Here is an 18879-nt window from a genome sequence, read left to right as displayed (position 1 = left end):
GGGTACAAAACTAGTTTTATATTTAAATTCAAATTCAGATGATGTGGCATTCATCTAATCTTATCAGTGTAGAAAAAATTAATTCTTTAAAAAAATATTTTTAAACACTAAAAGTACTTTTAAAATGTTTGATAACTAATCCTTTGTAACCTAAGTAGTCCAACTTTTGAAAGCTTAAAAGCACTTGTGTAAGAATTTTTTTTTATAAGCCACTGCAACCCTAAATGGGGCCTTAGTTTTGTTGGGAACTGTAGCATAAAAAAGCTCTTTTATAATAATCGTTGGCTATTTGGTTTTTGGGGTTAAGTTTCATTGAGCATTCTCTTGGGGTGCATTTGGTTCACAGGCTAGATAAAAGGAGATTATTTATTTTCGGATTATTCATCTTGAGTTGAATCATTCTCGGATGAGTAGCTTTATGTTAGATGGAATGTCTTAGAAAATGGTCTCATCCTATGTTTAGTTGGAGATACAACAAGGTGGAATTACTTATTTATAGATCAAAATGCCCTTTTTAGCAGACTAACAATTAGGGGTGTTAATTAGGTTTTGGTAAGTCCTAACTCAACTTATAATATATATATATATATATATATATGGAACGAATTGAGCATGAGCTTGATATTAGTAAATAACACATATGTGAGCTTTGTGCGGTCTGGACCCAAACCAATATATAAGTTTTTTGTATTGGACCGAGTTTGCGAGTTTGACCTTATTAAGTGGATTTACAAGTCTCAATTTACATGTCTAATCTTTTATGAATTAAAATTGACCAAGAAAATATGGTTATACAGTTAATTAGTAGGGCCAAATTAGTATAAAATTTACTTTTGCTTTTCGTAGGGGTAAATAAGTTTAAAATTTTAGTAGGTCTAAATTAGTTAAAATTTTAATATATTAATAATAAGGGTAAATTAGTCCAAAATTTAGTTATTTCATTAAAATGATCAGATTTGTTTAAAACATAAATTTTTTATTAGTAGAAGTAAATATGTCCAACAGTTTAGTTATTTCATTAATATGGGCAAATGAGTAAAAAGTTTAGTTTTGTTAATAGTAGGGGCAAATCAGTCCAAAATTACAGTATATCATTAATATAGGCAAATTAGTCAAAAGTTTAATTTTTCTTATTAATAGGGACAAATTCATCCAAAATTTTATTATATGATTAATATGCGCAAATCAGTTCAAAAATTAGATAATATTATATCAAAAGTGTAGGCTTATACACTTAGTATTGAAATAAAACATACTCATCCCGAAATAACTTATTCTAGTAGCAGGGATAAATAAGTCTCAATTGTTATCATCCCAACTTTTACTCATTCCGAACTAACTAATACCACATTTCCCCATTGGATAGGATGTATTATCCCATATACAAAACATAACTAAACATGGAAAGACGTATGATTTGTAATGCAAATCCCTTATCAACCGTCGAATCAAACGAATCCTCAAGGATTGAAATTTAACTTGGGATATCGGGTTTAGCAGCGTTTAAATGGATTCCGATTTCAAATGGGGCTGCACTTGGTTCAACATATCCAACTTATTTTCATCTGACTTGGAAGATTGGTAAGCTCTTGAGTAGGTACTAGGGATTTGGGTTTGTTATTTCAATCATTTTTTGCACGAAGAGAACTCCTACGGTGAATCGTGCAGCCATGTATAGCTTGAGTTTGGAATTAGATGTTATTTCATCACCAGATTTGCCGAATATTTTTCGGTACTATAGTTTCAGATCTTGTGGGTGCTTCTCGCCATAAGCTGGCGTCTCTAAGTATAGCGTCATTCTGAACAACCAACCCCCCCCCCCCCCCCCAAAAGTGACAAGTTAATTATACATTTTTTTTCGGAAACGATAATTGATTATATTAGCTTGTGTAAGAAATATATACCTAATGAGTAAAAGCTCAAGTTGAATTATACAAGTGTCTGTGACAATGGAGATTTATACCAAAAAGGGATAATTTCACGAACCACCCTGATGACAATAACAGTCATATCTTTTGAGGTTTAAAAAATGACATTTATCTGTCTTAATGTTATAAACAAACTATAATAGTTTTGATAACTCTACAAATTCTAAGTAAAAAATGCGTATTAAAAAAAAAAAAACCACAACTTGCAAATAGTTTTTTATCCAAAAGTTCTAATCCCATCTCACCTAATACATTCTATGCAATTTGTAGGCCATTTAAATGGATTTCTTACTTAGTTTTATAAATAACTGACTGGTAGGGATGCATTTTCCAAAAATAGTTTCTTCACAACTTACTTAACAAAAGAAAAAAAAAAAGTCCAAACATTAAAAAATGATGTCTTGGAAGCGTGGCCTAAATTTTACTACAAAGAACTACTTTAAAATTTTTTACTTAACAAGTAATACTGATATTTAATTTCTTTTGTCATTTAATTTGTATCATACATCAAATAGGGACACTGTAAGATATTCACCAAACTTTTTCTACTTACATCATCTTTTCTTACGAAAATATACTTTCAAAGGAGGTTTCTGAAACTATTCCTACGGAAAAAAACTACAAATGATAAGAAACAATAGACATAATTTACACTCTGTTTCAAAAATAATCAAATGATTAAACATATTTTGCTCCCAAACTAGCTTTTTTTTTCACAATTTTTGTGCTCTTGAACACAATTGAACAATAAAAAGCCACTTGATCAATTGGGAAGCATCTTAGCACCTTTCACTTTACAAGTAAACGAAGAGATTTGCTCATGCAAAGAGCCAAATCCGACTAACGCATTATACGGTACTAGTATTTCCACCACTGTAACCATGTATCTTCTCAGGAGGCCAGAATCCTATTCTATTTGTAATATTCTTGGGTGAGATTTATATGCAGCCCAACGTCTTGGCCCTTAGTTGTCAATTTCGTCATTCCATCTAAAAAGTCAGTCAAAGAGTTAGCGGTTTCTGGTTAACGTTTCATCCCTCTGCTGATGTAGATAAAGTATTCTCCTCCTATTGGCCCGCCCACCGGATTTCTTCCGAGGATTACTGTCGACTTGTTTAGACTCCTTCCCTGATTAGTCGAAGGATTGATCCGGACACTCACTCCGTCAGAAAAAAAAAAAAAAAAAGAACCTTTTTTCTTGTTTTGGTCTTCGTACGCTAGAGTATGATCCTACCATAAATGGGTTAATATCAAAAATCTCTCACATACCAGGGGGACCATAAAAACCTCATGTCCATATTAGCAAGAAGCTGAAGTAACATCTCAAAGAAAAATGAGCAAGTCAAAAGCTAATAAACTTTGCGGAGAAAAGAGAATCTGAAAAAGCAAAGGACGTAGGTCTGTTTTGTGTTTTCACATATTTAATAATCACAAGTCACACTACCCCATTTTCTATTGTAGTTAGATCGGGTGACATAGGTCTGCGTCAAAACATAATTAAGCTGGTCTTCAGACTAAATTATCACTTAACCCGTAAGCAGGCCGTTTTTAAGAATTGTCAATTGACTTGTCAATGAATGCTCCGAAATGCAAAGATTGTATTCTTATCTTTTGGCAAAGTTTGCACGAGGCAATTAGGTACGGAATTCTAATTAATTAGGAGGACGACATTTTACAATTGATCCAGTTAAGAGCGAGTTTAGGTAAGAAGATTGGTACTAATGTCGAGAAAAAAGCTGTTCAATAACGAAAGTTTTGGTTTTAGCACCCTAATTGGCTGACACGTGAATCTAAGCACAAGATCTTAAAAGTTTGATCATGTTTCAACCCACTAACGATCTATGGCACTATATGTGTAGGTGCAATTGATTAAGTAAACCTTTAAACATCTTCACACTTGGCGTGCTAATGGTCAAAAGTCAAAACCCACAGGCAACGGTAGCTTCATGCTATATGAATCATACTTCCCTCCAATATTTTATGGGGAGGCACAGGCAGCTGCTACCACAGTGCATTTGTTCACACATCCAACAAACAAATGGAGTTTGATCAATTTTTCATCGTGCGAGAAGAAATCAAGAATTATCATGACGCATTAATTCAATTGATGATGAAACTTGACTAAGAGTAGTTTTTGACTCGGTCTTGTTACACCCAATGTTGTTAAACTCGGACCGGACAGCGATTCGGCTACACATTTTATATTGAGTCAGGGGTCGACTGATCGGATCGGTCGAACCGTTCTAAAAAATTCGCTGACATCAGCATGATGTTATAATTATTTTATATTTTTATAAATTTCAGAAATATTGAATTTAAGTTCTTAGCTATATTTGGCCAATCATGAAAAATGTTCCAAAAATATTAGACTTGCAATCAAATATACACCTAATAATTATATATAAAAATGTAAATTCATGATTTAAATATATCCATTCTTCAAAACTACTTGAAACACTAAATTAAAACAAATTAATGCAAGTTGGAATCACTGATGCTAAATTAATGAGATCATAGGGATGAAATCATCTTGATTTAGAGATCATTTAGGAAAATGAGTGATTTTGATATTTACACTAAATGGGTAACATTTTCTTATTCCTATTAATAAATGAAAGTGTTTACAATTTAGGTAACTCAATTCATATTTGGGAAAAAAAAAAGAAAGAAAAGTTTGAGAATCGGGTTAATCAATTGAATCGAATCACTGGTTTAGCCATTTTTTTTTATTGTTTTAACTGATTTTTTACTAAAATAGTTTTATACTACAAATTAGTTCTAAAAGAAGGCTGATTCGACCAGTTTACGATTGGACCGATCGATCCAATTTGGATCTAACAACACTCGTTATACATCAAATATTGGACAGATGCAAACGTATTGTGGATTTTGATCCCTCTGTAACTTCTTGAAGTAGTATTTTGGACATTTATGGCTCGATTTGAATTAAGATATCTGCACAAGTTCAACCGGCATTTTAATGAAGCAATTCAGAGAGAAGGCATGTTGACATTAGTCTAGGACAAATCCCTGCCTCGAGCACTATATAAGTAATGGCGGTGACGGGGCATGCGGCTTTTATTGGCATCTAAAAAGCTGCAGATCTAGGATCATCTAATCTAACAAAGCCAGCTAGAGCAGCATTTTTGGGTTCGACAACGTCTAGTCAAATTTGCACGGTATTTTTGACAACCCTTGGACCAGCCGTATGGACACGAAAATGGCAACATGGTAATATTAAGAGCTGATGAATCGGTCCCATAGAAAGAAGGGTATAATATAGAGTAATTCATTCGAATTTTCCAGCAAAAGAGGAAGGAGATCAGATCAGCATGACCAGTCTCTTCCACCTCTGAGCCAGCATCGGGGCCCTCAAAATGGGGTCCCGTAATTCTGATTTAGTAGGGGGCCACGCCCTTAATCAGAAGGAAAATTTAATAATTGGTTGCACCAGTTGTGATTGGTTATGGAACTGATAAGATTTCGCCCATGCTATAGCCCTCACACGCCTTCTTCATTTCATTTACTAGTAGCTGGGTAGGCTGTGGCTGCTGACTGGCGGTGTCGCTGCACAACCACAACTGGTGTCCCTCACTCACTCACCAGTGGCAGCAGCAGTAGACCTCTGACCATTTACTGTGTCAGATTGCTTTGTGGCAGACATGCCCATCCATCCATCCATCCATCCCCAAAAGGGAAGGGGAAAGGGCAGGAAGAAACAAGGGAGGGAAGGAGAAGTGGCTGCTACGCGATGAAATTAATGACGGGTGGATAAGGGTGGCTTTTCGGGTGGATAAGGGTGGGTAAAGTTACTTCCAAGCCCTCATATTCTGTCTACTGCTTCAAGACTTTGACCGGAAAATAGTAGTCGTGTCAACGACCACTCAGAGTATTTCCCACAGGAAAAAATTTGCAAAATCAAAAGTGGCAACTATTATGGGAAGGTTAGACTTTTAGAGGGGGTGATTTTTTTATTTGAACAATTGAAGTATAGAACGCTAACAATTTTCTTGCATCACTTTATAAACTAGTTCGCCAGTAGCAATGACAGCGGGACGGTTTTGGAGGGAGTGAAGCTTCCCTCCATCTCGTCCCACGTCGAAAGATCATGGGGCATTAGTCTCTGAATTTAAAGTTTACAGGTTGTCGATTCTGTTATCAATTGGCTGAATTCGATTATTTTGTGAGTTTTTTTTAGATTGTCCGTTTGATCCGTTCTTTGATGACTCTTCGTGTGTTAATATATTTATGTGCGCGTGTTCTTGATCATTTGTGAGAAAAAAAGCTTCCCTCCACCCCGCCCCCACATTGTTCTGCAAAAGTTCTTCTCACCTCTACTTCTCCAATCTAGCAAACCGTCTCCACTCCGTCCCATTTCCCCCTGCAGGTGCACCCATTTTGCCTCTCTATCATTATTACTATTTTTATTTTATTTATATTTTTTAATTTATATAAATCTAATAATAGTTATAATAATTATTTTTTGAAGTTTTATTAAAAAAAAATATTATTTTATTATAACAATATAATGTGTTACTTATTTCATATAATATATTTATATAATAACAATGACATAACATTTATTTTATATTATACATATAAAAACATAAATATATATTATACTATATTAAATTATAGGCAGAGGCGGCCTTCCCATTTAATGCGAGAGAGGAACAATTGCCCCGTCTCTGCCTTCCACCCATCCCTAATCTATATCCATTTTTTCACACCGGCAGACATCCGTTCCCATTATCATCCCTATTCACCGGGATGTGAGAGACTCATTGTGGACAAGTTAAGAAGTTTAATAACTTGTCCGCGGCTATTGAATTATGGTTAATTTGGAGTTAGGCATGCAGGTTTACTTATGCATCAAATGTTAAATATCAGGTCTAGTCTGTGCTACTTAAAACAAAAAATAAAATAAAATACTAGTGTCTGTTTAATGGGTCAAACTTATGAGTACTATTTATCGTTGACCGCCATGGGAGATTATTTAAAATATTTATTATTATATTTTTCTATAATGTAATATGATGTAGGTAAAATAAAAAATAAAATATAAATTATATTTATAAAGTAAATAAAATAATATTTGAAACAATCCAAACCCACAAATTTCGAAGAAATATCTGGTTGCATAAACGGCACAGCTTACCCAAAAAGGGGGCAGGTTTTTTGAGGGTTATGGTTTGGTAACTTTGGTATGGCATGAAAAATAAGAAATGCTACTGGCTGTACAAGTGCACGCGATCGGGCGAAAGAAGGCAAGAAGCTAAGACAAGCAACTGATTAAGCCGAGACCAAAGAGGTTTATGGAGCCTTTCCTCTTTTTCTGGGCAACGTGGCTTGTGCATTGCCGCAATTAAGTCCGTGCTTATCTTTCACCAAGAAACAAAAACAAAACCAAACAAAAAAAACGTTCCCTTACTTTTGCTAATGTCTTAGGTGTTTTACCACTTGTCATCGTGGGAGACTTGCGTCCATTGTTTGTAATCTACAACCCAAAAAAAAAAAAAAAAGGCTGATGCAACGGCCAAATCCCTTGTCATTACTAACAAAACCTCCTCCAAACACTAATTACAAGCCCACTACTGTGAGATTATTTAAAGATGGCAAGGTGGGTATGGCATATGCTGGCAATTTCTGCCATTTCTGCCTTGTCAATTGCTTGGCTTGGCTGCTCTGTCACCAGAAATCTATATGAATTAATTGTTCATTTATTTAGCACTGCTGAAAGAATGATTACCTTCTGGTCAGCAATTGCATTCCAGCTGAGAAGATAGTAGTGCTCTTATGAATATCTTGTTGATCTGTCGAGAAATTGTTGAGAATTCTGTTCAGAGTTATAAGGGTTCAAAGATTTCTTCTTCTTTTCTCTCCATTTTTTCCCCCTTGTAATGAATCGTAGCTAGAGGTTAGTGACGTTGTAATGATGAAGATCCAACGTACAACTCTATTCCGATTGTCCCGTAATAGTGGCAAGGTCGGAATAAATGATAAGACGAGAGAAATTATAAATATAAAATATCTCACATTTTTTTTTTAAAAAAATAAGTCCTATACTACTGCATATTATTAATGATGTGCTAACAAATATCATCCTCATTACCTTAGAAATTTTTTCGAATGCTTTTCTGACATATTTCTTAATTATTTTTTTGATCTAACACACCTCGTAACACCACGGGACATTTTTATACGAAAACTCTAAACAAATCTATATTCAAACAAACCTAATTTTGTCCCAAGATTTTACCAAAAGAGATGGACATTGGACAGTGGCGAGAGTTGACCAGAAGAAAATGACACACAAGTTCATTGTGCACAATAAAGAAGAACCACTGTAATTGCATGTTTTGATCAGGACACAATAATAAGTTTTCATGGCTTTTTTTTTGTGACGATATAGACTGATCAAGCAAGCCCCATCTCGTTTTCACGCTCATATGCGCTAGCAAATGCATGAATTTAGATCATTCCAAGAATCAAAACACTTAGGGTCTGTTTGGTTGGAAGTAAAATATTTTCCTTGGGAAAATATTTTCCGTTGAAGTAATTTTCCATGAAAATCATTTCCCTTTCATCATTTTCAGGTGTTTGGTTAGCTTATTGAAAATATTTTCTTACTTCATTTTTCTAGTGTTTGTTTAACTTTTGAAATATTTTCACTTTTATCTCTATCTTTACTTTCTACACATTATAACTACATACTTCTTCCCATGCAAAATAAGAAAATTTATCTCATTGTTTAACTTTAAAAAATCTTGGAGAAAGGTATATATGAATAAAAAATATCTCCTTAAGCAAATAAATAAATTGCTGGCCATTTAGTGTCAAATATCAATCACATGCAATGCTTATTGTGACATATATCTTACACTCTCACTGCTGAAAGTTTCTCTAGAAAAGAATGTCCATATTATACATAATTAATTACTAGCATAGGATGAGCAGGATGGGGTTTTTTGTTATTTTGAATATACTAGGGGGAGGGTTGGGTGGTACGGGGGAGGGAGTGTAAGGAAGAGGTCTTGGGTTCGAGTCTTCCTGTTTACACTAAAAAAAAAAAAAGAACATACTGCAAGATGATTTCAGTAAGTTTGGAACATACTACAGGCAAGATGCATGCATTTCGGAAAACAACTTCAAGAAGTTGGGAAGGGAAGTTGTTTTCCATAAGATGAGTGAAAATATTTTACATAGGAAAATGTTTTCAGTAACTTTTGTGCAACCAAACACGAGAAATTAGGAAAATATTTTTCTGGAAAACATTTTCACCCGAAACAAACGGACCCTTAATGGAAAAATTTATGACTTGCAAGAAGTCAAGAACTACTAATAATGCAACTCATAGCTTATGCACTTCTACCAAATTGAGGTAAATTGCTCCATCGTTGTTTGCATACGGCCTATCCATTTTGTTAGAGAGCAATAATCTCCTTAGCTCAACCCAAAAAACTTAGGCCTTGTTTGGACAACAATTTTTCAAATGTTTTTCGTGAACACATTTCTCAATTATCTTTTTACCCCACTTATATCAAATCGTTACAGTAATTTTTCCATGAAAAATGACGGAAAATGTAATTCAAACACAACCTTAGATTTCTATATACTTTCGGTGAAGTGATATAATCTCTAATTATATTTTTTTTTTTGGTTGAATGTACTAGAAAATGAGTGACTGTTGAATTAGCATCTAGGTTAGCTGAAGATGACTTATTATTATTAATCATAAAAATGATTAGATATATGAGTGACCATTCTTGTGGTACACTCAATCTTTGTCTGCAAATGTGGCACACTTAATCTGAAGTATTATATTGTTAGGATCCATTTGTACATCATCACTACTCATGTGCCTTTTTTTATTTCTTGACAAAATAAGACGAAAGACTTGATGCACAACAAAACAAATAGAACTTTGATGATGGGAAAAAAAAAAGAGGGCTGCGGGCTGGATGAAGCTTATTTCACTTTCCACCCAAGTAAGCAAGTCTATTGCTCCATAATATAATTTCCATTAATCCTACTTGCGCACAGAATAGATAAGTGGCAAACAAAATTCACATCTATTTTGGTGATTTTCTTTTTTTTTTTTTTGGGTGAATTGAGTTGCCATTTTATTTACAATCCAGCGTCAGTCTAGTCCTTTTCTTAATGTCCTCATAAGTCTATTGTATATGCATCTCACGCACCTTCGTCTTCTTCAAGGAACTTACACATTAGACCGTGCATGTTAACATTAGCCCATAACCCCATCCCACCCTATTTATGCACTACTTTACTTATTTTTGCACCTTTTTTTCCTGATTTTTTCTCTGATTCTACCACCTAATAATAGTACGACATTGCCATATATACACCCCACGAAGAGTGAAAATAAAAGATAACCGAACCATTAATTTCAAGATTCCCGGCACAATGCAAGGTATACATACATTCAAGGAACTTTTTTCCAAAGAGTTTCAGTGAATATTAGTTGAAACATCTTATTCATGCTAAATTTGTCATTTACTCAGTACTGAATGTGGAGTTAATTGCAGTTTAATATATTAATCTCACAATTATGGTCATAAAAAACCATCTTACATATATATATATATATATATGTAAAAAAAAAACACTTTTTTTTACTTCCCGATCAGCAGAATGCAAAATGCCAAACTGCTCTCGATCAGCAGAAAACGGAAGTCAAAGAGAGAAAAAAAAAAAAGGAAAAAGAAAAAAGAAGGCCAGCCTGATAAAGGATTTTTCCCTTCTATAAATCAAAACAATCGCGTTTCAAAAAAACACACACTCACACACTAAGAGAGACAATAAAAACAGGGGAGAGCAGACTTATTATTAGTAGCGGGCGATGGTCCAAATGGAGAACCATGACTCCTCCTCCACAACCACCACCACCACCTCCTCCTCTTTCTCCAGCTTCAAAACTTATTTTCATGCACTCTCCCACACGCCCCACCGGCTGGCCCGCCGAGCCTGTTCCGTTTCGACATCTTTCCAAGAAACCAGCCGCGTCCGAGCCATGTCTGGCACGGACATGAAGAGGACCCTTAGATGGTATGACCTTGTCGGCTTTGGGGTCGGCGGTATGGTCGGTGCCGGAGTCTTTGTCACCACCGGCACCGCCAGCCGACGTTACGCCGGCCCTTCTGTTGTCCTCTCCTACGCCATTGCCGGCCTCTGCGCCCTCCTTTCAGCTTTCTGCTACACTGAGTTCGCCGTTGACATGCCCGTCGCCGGCGGGGCCTTTAGTTACATCCGCGTCACTTTTGGTCCGCCCCCAACTACAACTAATTATAAGCCACAAAAAAAAAATTTTTTTTTTCCCTACCCGAGTATAATACTGAGAAGTTTAACACGTACAACATTTTTTGCAGGTGAATTTTTGGCGTTTTTGACGGGGGCTAATTTGATTATAGATTACGTATTATCAAATGCGGCCGTGGCTAGGAGTTTCACAACATACTTTGTTACAGCTATTGGTGTATCGACGAAGCTGAGAATAACAGTCCATTTTCTTCCCAAAGGTTTTAATGAGATTGACATTTTAGCGGTGGCCCTCGTCTTGATTCTCACCTTAGTCATCTGTTACAGGTACTCCGCCGCAATTACGTTAATGAATTTCTTTTCAAATATAATTTGTTTATTCTGGCTAATTACAGATTTCTTTTTGGTTGGCGCCGGGCAGTACGAGGGAGAGCTCATTGCTGAATATGGTGCTGACGGTGCTGCATATAATGTTTATACTGTTTGTGATATTGATGGGGTTTTGGAGGGGGGAATGGAAGAATTTTAGCGAGCCAGGGAACCCAAAACATCCTGGTGGGTTTTTCCCATTTGGAGCATCAGGGGTTTTCAACGGGGCTGCCATGGTCTACCTAAGCTATATCGGGTATGATGCAGTTTCAACAATGGCTGAAGAGGTCAGAAATCCGGTTAGGGATATCCCTGTTGGGGTCTCGGGATCCGTGATCCTCGTGACGGTTCTTTACTGCTTGATGGCTGCCTCAATGTCCCTGCTTCTCCCTTATGACATGGTATCATCAAAATAAGATAATTACTACAATCGTACCGAAATTCTAGCAGTACAAATGCAATGACTTTTTTTCTGAAAAAAAAAAAAGAAAACAAAAATCATGGAGGACGTACAATTTTTACAAGGACGACATTTGTATACAAATTCTCGTAGGTTTTTTTTTTTTTTTTTTTTGGGAAATGAATGAATTGAAGGAATAGAACAACTGTGCAGATTGATCCCGAGGCGCCGTTTTCAGGGGCATTTAGGGGAGGATCAGACGGTTGGAAATGGGTATCGAATGTGATAGGGGTGGGGGCCAGCTTTGGGATATTGACGTCGCTGTTGGTGGCTATGTTGGGTCAAGCTCGTTACATGTGTGTGATCGGACGGTCCAGTGTTGTCCCTGCATGGTTCGCTAAGGTCCATCCTAGGACTTCTACGCCTGTCAACGCCTCAGCTTTTCTTGGTACGTGGTAGTGTACTTAGTATTTTATATGTATGTATATAGTTAAAATGGTTTGTTAATTTGGTCTCCATGCTTCAGTGATCTGCTGAGACCATTTGGATTTATTTGCCTGTTGTGTTTGTCAAGTTATGCCGTTATTGAATTGGGCTCCACCGACAACCTTTTCGGTTAGGGAAATTTCAGTTGCCAGTTTTTAGGGGAAATTAGGGAATGCTCGTGGGTTTATCCCGGGATCAATTAATTCGCAGCACCAATCCATGTGTGAAGTTTTTTTTCTTTTTTTAATTATAGAGTTTTTATGAGGGAATCACGAATTGATGAATTTTCTTGACGAAATAAATTTTTTTTTTTTGTTTTTGGTGTCAAATCTTAGCAATAATGAATGATGAGGTTTTGCTTTGACTTAGTCAGCTGTCTTTTTGCACTTTTTAAAGTGTTGTTGCCTGCCTTGCCTTCAGCTCCATCCATGTGGATGCTCTCTCTCGTTTTCTCTGGAAGATATGATACTCTGCTAGATTTCATCTGGCCCAGCCTTCGCTTTCTGAAAGTTTGGTTCATTCAGTAGTTTCTTTGATGGCAACTTTTGTCTGTTTTTGCCAGGTTGAAAATCCTGCCTGCTTGGTTTGTACAATTGTATTTGCAAAAATTGACTGCAAATTCATTTTACTGTTGCTTTCATGATTGATTATCTTCCAAAGTTAAAAATTTATTTTGCCAGCACTTTCTTTTATTACTATCAACAAACAGAAAATGGAGAACCTTTTTTAAGAGTACAGAAAGTCTCTGGTAAAATAAATCATAGTAATGTAATATTCCTTGAAGATCATTTCTTTCTTTAAAAAGCATATTTACCGGCAATAGCACTCACTATTTAGTTACGGTTGTGATCTTTCTATAGCTTTTTGGATTATGACTTGTTGATAAGTTTTAGGCGAATATGGATGGATCATATTAGGAGGTCCTTGGGATTGCGATAGGAATGGAATATGGATGACTAGAGAATTTTGACAATTGCGATATCTGGATGTCTTATTCCATAATACTACCTTTGGAAAAGGTCAGTTCCATGTTGATGCATGGTGGTTTTAGTTGACAACAATTGACGCTTGACACCAGCATTGCAGAAGAGATCAATTCATTCTGTCAAGATAGCCACTAGAAAAGTTCCTCACTTTCTCAAAGAATAAGTGATGTTTTAAACTCTGCATTATTATTGTATATTCACTCACTGCTTTAACCTCTTGTTAACCTCCCACTGAACTTGATGGATGGCTGGTTGCTTTTTCATCAGTGAAAATTTTTTTTTCTGCTGTGCTGATGCATTTAGGATTTGAATGAATCTTTCAGGGATCTTCACAGCGGCTATTGCCCTTTTCACGGACTTGAATATACTACTGAACCTTGTGTCCATCGGCACGCTCTTTGTCTTCTATATGGTTGCAAACGCTGTAATCTACCGGCGCTATGTCTCTGTCGGAACAACTAATCCATGGCCAACCCTTTCCTTCCTGTTTTGCTTCTCACTCACGTCCATCATATTCACCGTCATGTGGCAATTCGCACCCCCGGGAAAGCCGAAAGCCTTCATACTCGGTGCCTGCACTGCCATTGCTGTTGGCGTCCTCCAATCATTCCATCACCGTGTGAATGGAGGTTCTGGGACCCCCCAGAACCGTGTGATGGAATCAAAGGGACCCTCCAATGATTGGAGGTTCTGGGGGAATGGTTGGCGTCCTCCAATCATTCCAGAAGCCAGAAAGCCCGAGTTCTGGGGGGTCCCTTTGATGCCCTGGATACCATCCATATCCATCTTCCTTAACATATTCTTGTTGGGTTCTCTTGATAGACCGTCCTACGTGAGATTCGGATTCTTTTCCGCTCTCGCAGTTCTTGTTTACCTTCTATATAGCGTCCATGCTAGCTTTGACGCTGAGGAAGATGGGAAGCTCGGTCATAACAGCGGTGAAAATGCGAAGGAATCTATTGAAACGGAGGACCACAAACTTGAAGTATAAATATTTCTTGTTCTTGTTTTTTCCCTTTCAGTGACTCGACAACTTTTAATTTTGGATCAAGGATTAGAGTAGGGACGAAGAAGAAGTAGATAGGTTGGAATAGGCTGCAAAAAATTAGCAGCAGCAGCTAGCAGCAAGTTGTACAGCTGGAGCCTTAGTAGTGGATCAAGGTTTGAGGTCCCCTGTACATGTTGTCGTCTGATCCATCACCTTATAATTCTGACATGCATTATCTCGACAGAGAATGAAACCAGAAAATCTTAACAAGAGATTTTTTGTTCGTCTTCTTGACGTTATTGTGCTTTACTTCTTTGTCAAATATGCTCTAGTCTCGAGAAGTTCGAAAGGGTGCAAATTCACAATCAAAGAGTATTTCGACCCGAAAGAAGCTACTATCGAGCATTGACCATTTAGCAGAAAAAACACCGAATCGGAGCAGCATCTGGTGGTAAAGACTCCATTCCTATGCAAGCTATAGGAATGACCTTGAAACGCCTAAAGCTTATCGGGATAAACATGTCATCAACGTTCATTGATAGTACTAATAATTAGGAACTTATATCTAGTGCTGTTAAGCGAGTCGGGTTGAATCGAGCCGAGTATTTGGCTGCTGAACTCGACTCGATTTAATTCGACTCGATTTAATTCGAGCCAAGCTCGAGTTCGCTCGATTAGGCGACCGAGCTTTGAACTTTGAAATGTGTTCGGACTCAACTTGTCAAATGGGACATGTGGTTCGAACTCGAGTTCGAGCTCGACTCGTTTATTACAAACGAGCAAACTCGAACTCATGCAAATTGACTCCAATAAAAATTTATAATTTTTAAATTTTATACTTTTAAATTGCGAAATGACATATATATCATTCCTTATCGAGTCTAATCAAATTACTCGAATAACAAACGAGTCGATCTTATTCAGTTTGTTAATTAACGAGCATATCTCGAATTCGAATTCGATTTGTTTATCACAATTAACGAGTCGAGCTCGAACCTAATTGAGTCGAGCTCAATCGAGTTTTGGAGCTGTTCGTTCCATTTAACAACTCTACTTATATCTTTTAACACTACTAATTGGGCTTGTTTGGAAGTGAAGTTTTTGGCCAAATTTTTTAGTTACTAGTTTTTTAATAACTTTTGCTACTGGAACCTTAAAAAATTTCTTAAAATTTTTTTTCTTACACACTTCAAAATAATACACAAAAAACTTTCCCTTCAATTTTTCTTCTTTTTCCTCCCCCACCCAACCGGCCACCACCTCCACCACCGCTTCCGGCGCCGGTAACTATTCCGGCCAACTTTTGCCGGCCTTCCTCTTTTCTTTTTTTTTTTTCTCTCCCTCCCCTCCCCCTTTGACCGATATGTTGGTTTCCAAAATCTCTTTTTTCTTTTTTTTTTCTTCCTCCCTCCCCCCTCCCCTCTTTCCCTCTGCCTTTCCCCGCCACCTTCCCCCTCCCGCGACTTGGGGAGAAGGAAAATTGCAAAAAAAAAAAAAAAAAAAATTACACTCGGCTGTTGCTACTTATTCTGTTGGCAAGATAAGGAGAGGAGAGGGAGATGGAACATTGGAAAAAAAAAATCATTTCTGTTGCTGCAAAACTCATGTGCAAAACTCAGGTGGCGGCAGAGGGAGAGGGAGAGGGAGGGGTGGCAGGGGAGCTTTTGCAGGGGTGGGGGAGGGGGTGGCGGGGCAGAGGGAAGGAGAAGGGGAAAGGGAGGAGAGGGGTGGCGGGAGGTGGCATTGGTGGAGTTGCTGCTGGGGGTGGCGGAGGGAAGGGTGAGGGGAAAGGAAGAAGAAGAAGAAGAAGAAGAGTGGAAAGAAAAGAAAAAGGAAAGAAAGAAAAAGAAAAAGAAAAAGAAAAAGAAAGAGAAAGAAAAAAAAGAAAAGGAAAAAAAAAAGGTTTTCACCCTACAAAAACTTCTATAAAATTTTTCACCTTACAAAAGTTTCTACAAAATTTTTTCAAAAACTTCTACAGTGCACTACAGTAAAGTTTTAGACAAACTCTCAAAAAACTCTCAGGTTCCAAACAGGCCCATTGTTTCAAGCCAATACAAATGCAAAGTCATCGATGAGTCACGACCCATCCATTTTCGCCTTTAAGACAGCGCAGAAGGTATTTTAGACAAAACGAGCCCCTTTATTCTGAATCTGAATTAGAATAAAAAAAATCTCCAAACTAGCTTGGTTTCCATCCAAAATTGTTGGTGAAAGCTGTAAAGACGAGTCACTACTGTAAAATTCAAGAGTGCAGACAAATATTTGTGAAAGGGCACTTCACGTGAATAATCAAATATGTAAATGTCGTTTTGTAGGTTGTAATGGACATCTCTGTAGTTAAAGTGAAATTTAAGGAAGATAATCATGATTTTACCGAAAGGAACTAAAAAGTGAAGGATGGATGGATGGAATCACCAAGCACGAAGGAGATAGACCACTGGCTTATCTTCTTTCCTAGCTTAAAGCCATCAGTGATTCCTTTGTGACAAGACGTAGGATATGAACTGAAATACATGGGCCATCCTATCCTTCCCTGCCTTCTCTTCCCCTGAAATTGTATCGTTTTTGTCCATTTTGTGGAGCCCCTTCTATATATCTCTCTCTCTGTTATCCTGTATGATACTATTCGTCTGTTTTCTTCTTTTTCATTGTCTTTTTTTTTTGTCCCTCCAACAGGTTAATTACCATGAGGTATATATATATGTATGAAGTCAATCATTTTCCATGGGTCGATTTTATACTTCGTTAGCAGTCCCTGTTTGTATTAGCAACAAAAAAGTCTATTACCGATGATTTTTTATTTTTATTTTTTGTACTCATCTTCTTTCTTGCATTCTTTCTTTGTCCGCAAGCAACAGGAAAAATCTAGCCGAAGCTTATCCGAAAACGAATGTTGGCTGAATCAGTCGGGAGTAATAGAAAAACTGCATAATGTTCCAAGGCATCTCGAAAATGCAGGGTCTAAAACCCTCCAAGTGGTGAAGCATAAAAAATTAGATTCCAAGCCCAAGTCAAAACAACTGCATATGGACTCCAAGATTGCAAATGTTCATATCGAATTAGTGCATGAGATTTTGTTCTCAATGTCTTATCCAAAAATTTTGTTCTTTTCTGACACCAAGATGTTTTTAAGTGGTGGTGGAAGGTTAGAGCCCACTGCATCCCTCTTTGGGACAACAATCTAAAATGGCTGGTTTTGAAGTCCAGTGCAGCAGAAATTGTAAAATTCTTCAATATCTGCATAGGAAAGTTATTTAGTTTCGTGTTAAATAGGTCAATCTCCAAAATTATGTGGTGGTGCACAGATTGGCTTACCAAATTAAGTCTTGGATTGAACTTAGCTGCTTTTCACTTTTTTTTTTCTTTTGCTTTCTGTATTTAGGCCATTGGGGCGATGCAGAAACCAGTTGTCCCCTTCAAGCACAACCCCTCTTAGTGGTCTAGTGACATTTACCATTAATCCGACCAAAAAAGGAAGGAAAGGGAAGGCTTGATTTTTGTCCACAACAACTCTGCAATATCTACACTTTCTATGGACTATGAAAAGTCTATCCCGAAAAGGTTCGCTGAAGAATGATCATGAATTCATGATTCATGATTTTGTGTAAATTTGGTGAGTGGGTTATTGTTGTTATCATGTTGTGGGTTTTGTCCCTATCTTTCCCTGTCTCGTAGTCAAAGATATGGGTGTTATCATTTGAGAACAACTTTCCCTTAAAAAGCCACACAACAGCTCTAATAGCAAACCATTGGTTGGTTTGGTGGTAGACGGTGCCAGTCGTAGACCTAATTGATGATACAGCTGAGCATATATTGCTTTATCACAAGAAAGATTGCATTTCTCAATGAATACAAGATATCACTAAATTTGAAAATTGCAAATTTATGGAGTTGACTATATAAATAATGGATGCAATATATCACTTATTAATCTTTAAGTGATTAAGAGTGTATTTGGATGGTAAATTATTTGAGATATTTTTACTGTAACATTTTTTTTTTATATGAAGTATGTGAGATAAAAAAGTGATTGGAAAATGTGTTGATGATTCAAGCAAATCAGTGTGTGTAAATAAAGTGAAATAATCTTCAATCCAAACACACTCGGAGAGTTAGAGAATGAAAGCGTTGCAAGATTATTGTGCAAAAGGGTCTCTTTAGCTGGTGTTCATTAATATGTATTTCACGCGTTAAGTTTTTAAAAATATAGAGTTAAATAGGAAAAATGTATATAAATGTAAGGGAAGATAATAATTGTTAACGTGTGTATACACATAATAAGGTCAGGTAAAATTTAAGTGTGTTAACGAATATTTATTGGGTGTACTGAAACGCGGCAAGCTGTCTAGTAGAGGTGGCAAAATGGATTCAAGTACATTTATCCATCCATATAAACCAAGTTTAAATGGATTTAGACAGTGTCTAGCATATTCTATAAAAGGA

The 18879-nt window shown here is 36.7% G+C and overlaps 1 protein-coding gene across 2 annotated transcripts; it reads left to right on the top strand.

Moving 5' to 3' along the window:
* Positions 1–10714: 10714 nt before the first annotated feature.
* LOC113730652 (cationic amino acid transporter 6, chloroplastic) lies at positions 10715–14716 on the top strand. Of its 2 annotated transcripts, none has more exons than XM_027255490.2 (5): positions 10715–11209; positions 11315–11531; positions 11626–11974; positions 12187–12421; positions 13769–14716. In XM_027255490.2, the coding sequence occupies exons 1-5, from the start codon at positions 10789–10791 to the stop codon at positions 14434–14436; spliced, it is 1890 nt and encodes a 629-aa protein (XP_027111291.1). In that variant the 5' UTR covers positions 10715–10788; the 3' UTR covers positions 14437–14716. The 2 variants fall into 2 exon arrangements, with proteins under 2 accessions (XP_027111291.1, XP_071934766.1); XM_072078665.1 differs by lacking the exon at positions 13769–14716 and adding an exon at positions 13353–13762.
* The last annotated feature ends 4163 nt before the right edge of the window (positions 14717–18879 follow it).

The sequence above is a fragment of the Coffea arabica genome, chromosome 2e, assembly GCF_036785885.1.
Source record: "Coffea arabica cultivar ET-39 chromosome 2e, Coffea Arabica ET-39 HiFi, whole genome shotgun sequence".
Lineage (NCBI taxonomy): Eukaryota > Viridiplantae > Streptophyta > Magnoliopsida > Gentianales > Rubiaceae > Coffea > Coffea arabica.
Note: the sequence above shows the minus strand (reverse complement) of the source record. Positions and strands in the feature narration are given on the sequence as shown.

Coding starts and splice junctions, on each gene's coding strand:
- LOC113730652 (XM_027255490.2), top strand. CDS start 10,789: ATGGTCCAAATGGAGAACCATGACTCCTCCTCCACAACCACCACCACC. Junction 11,532..11,625: donor ACCTTAGTCATCTGTTACAG/GTACTCCGCCGC, acceptor GGCGCCGGGCAG/TACGAGGGAGAGCTCATTGC. Junction 12,422..13,768: donor CAACGCCTCAGCTTTTCTTG/GTACGTGGTAGT, acceptor TGAATCTTTCAG/GGATCTTCACAGCGGCTATT.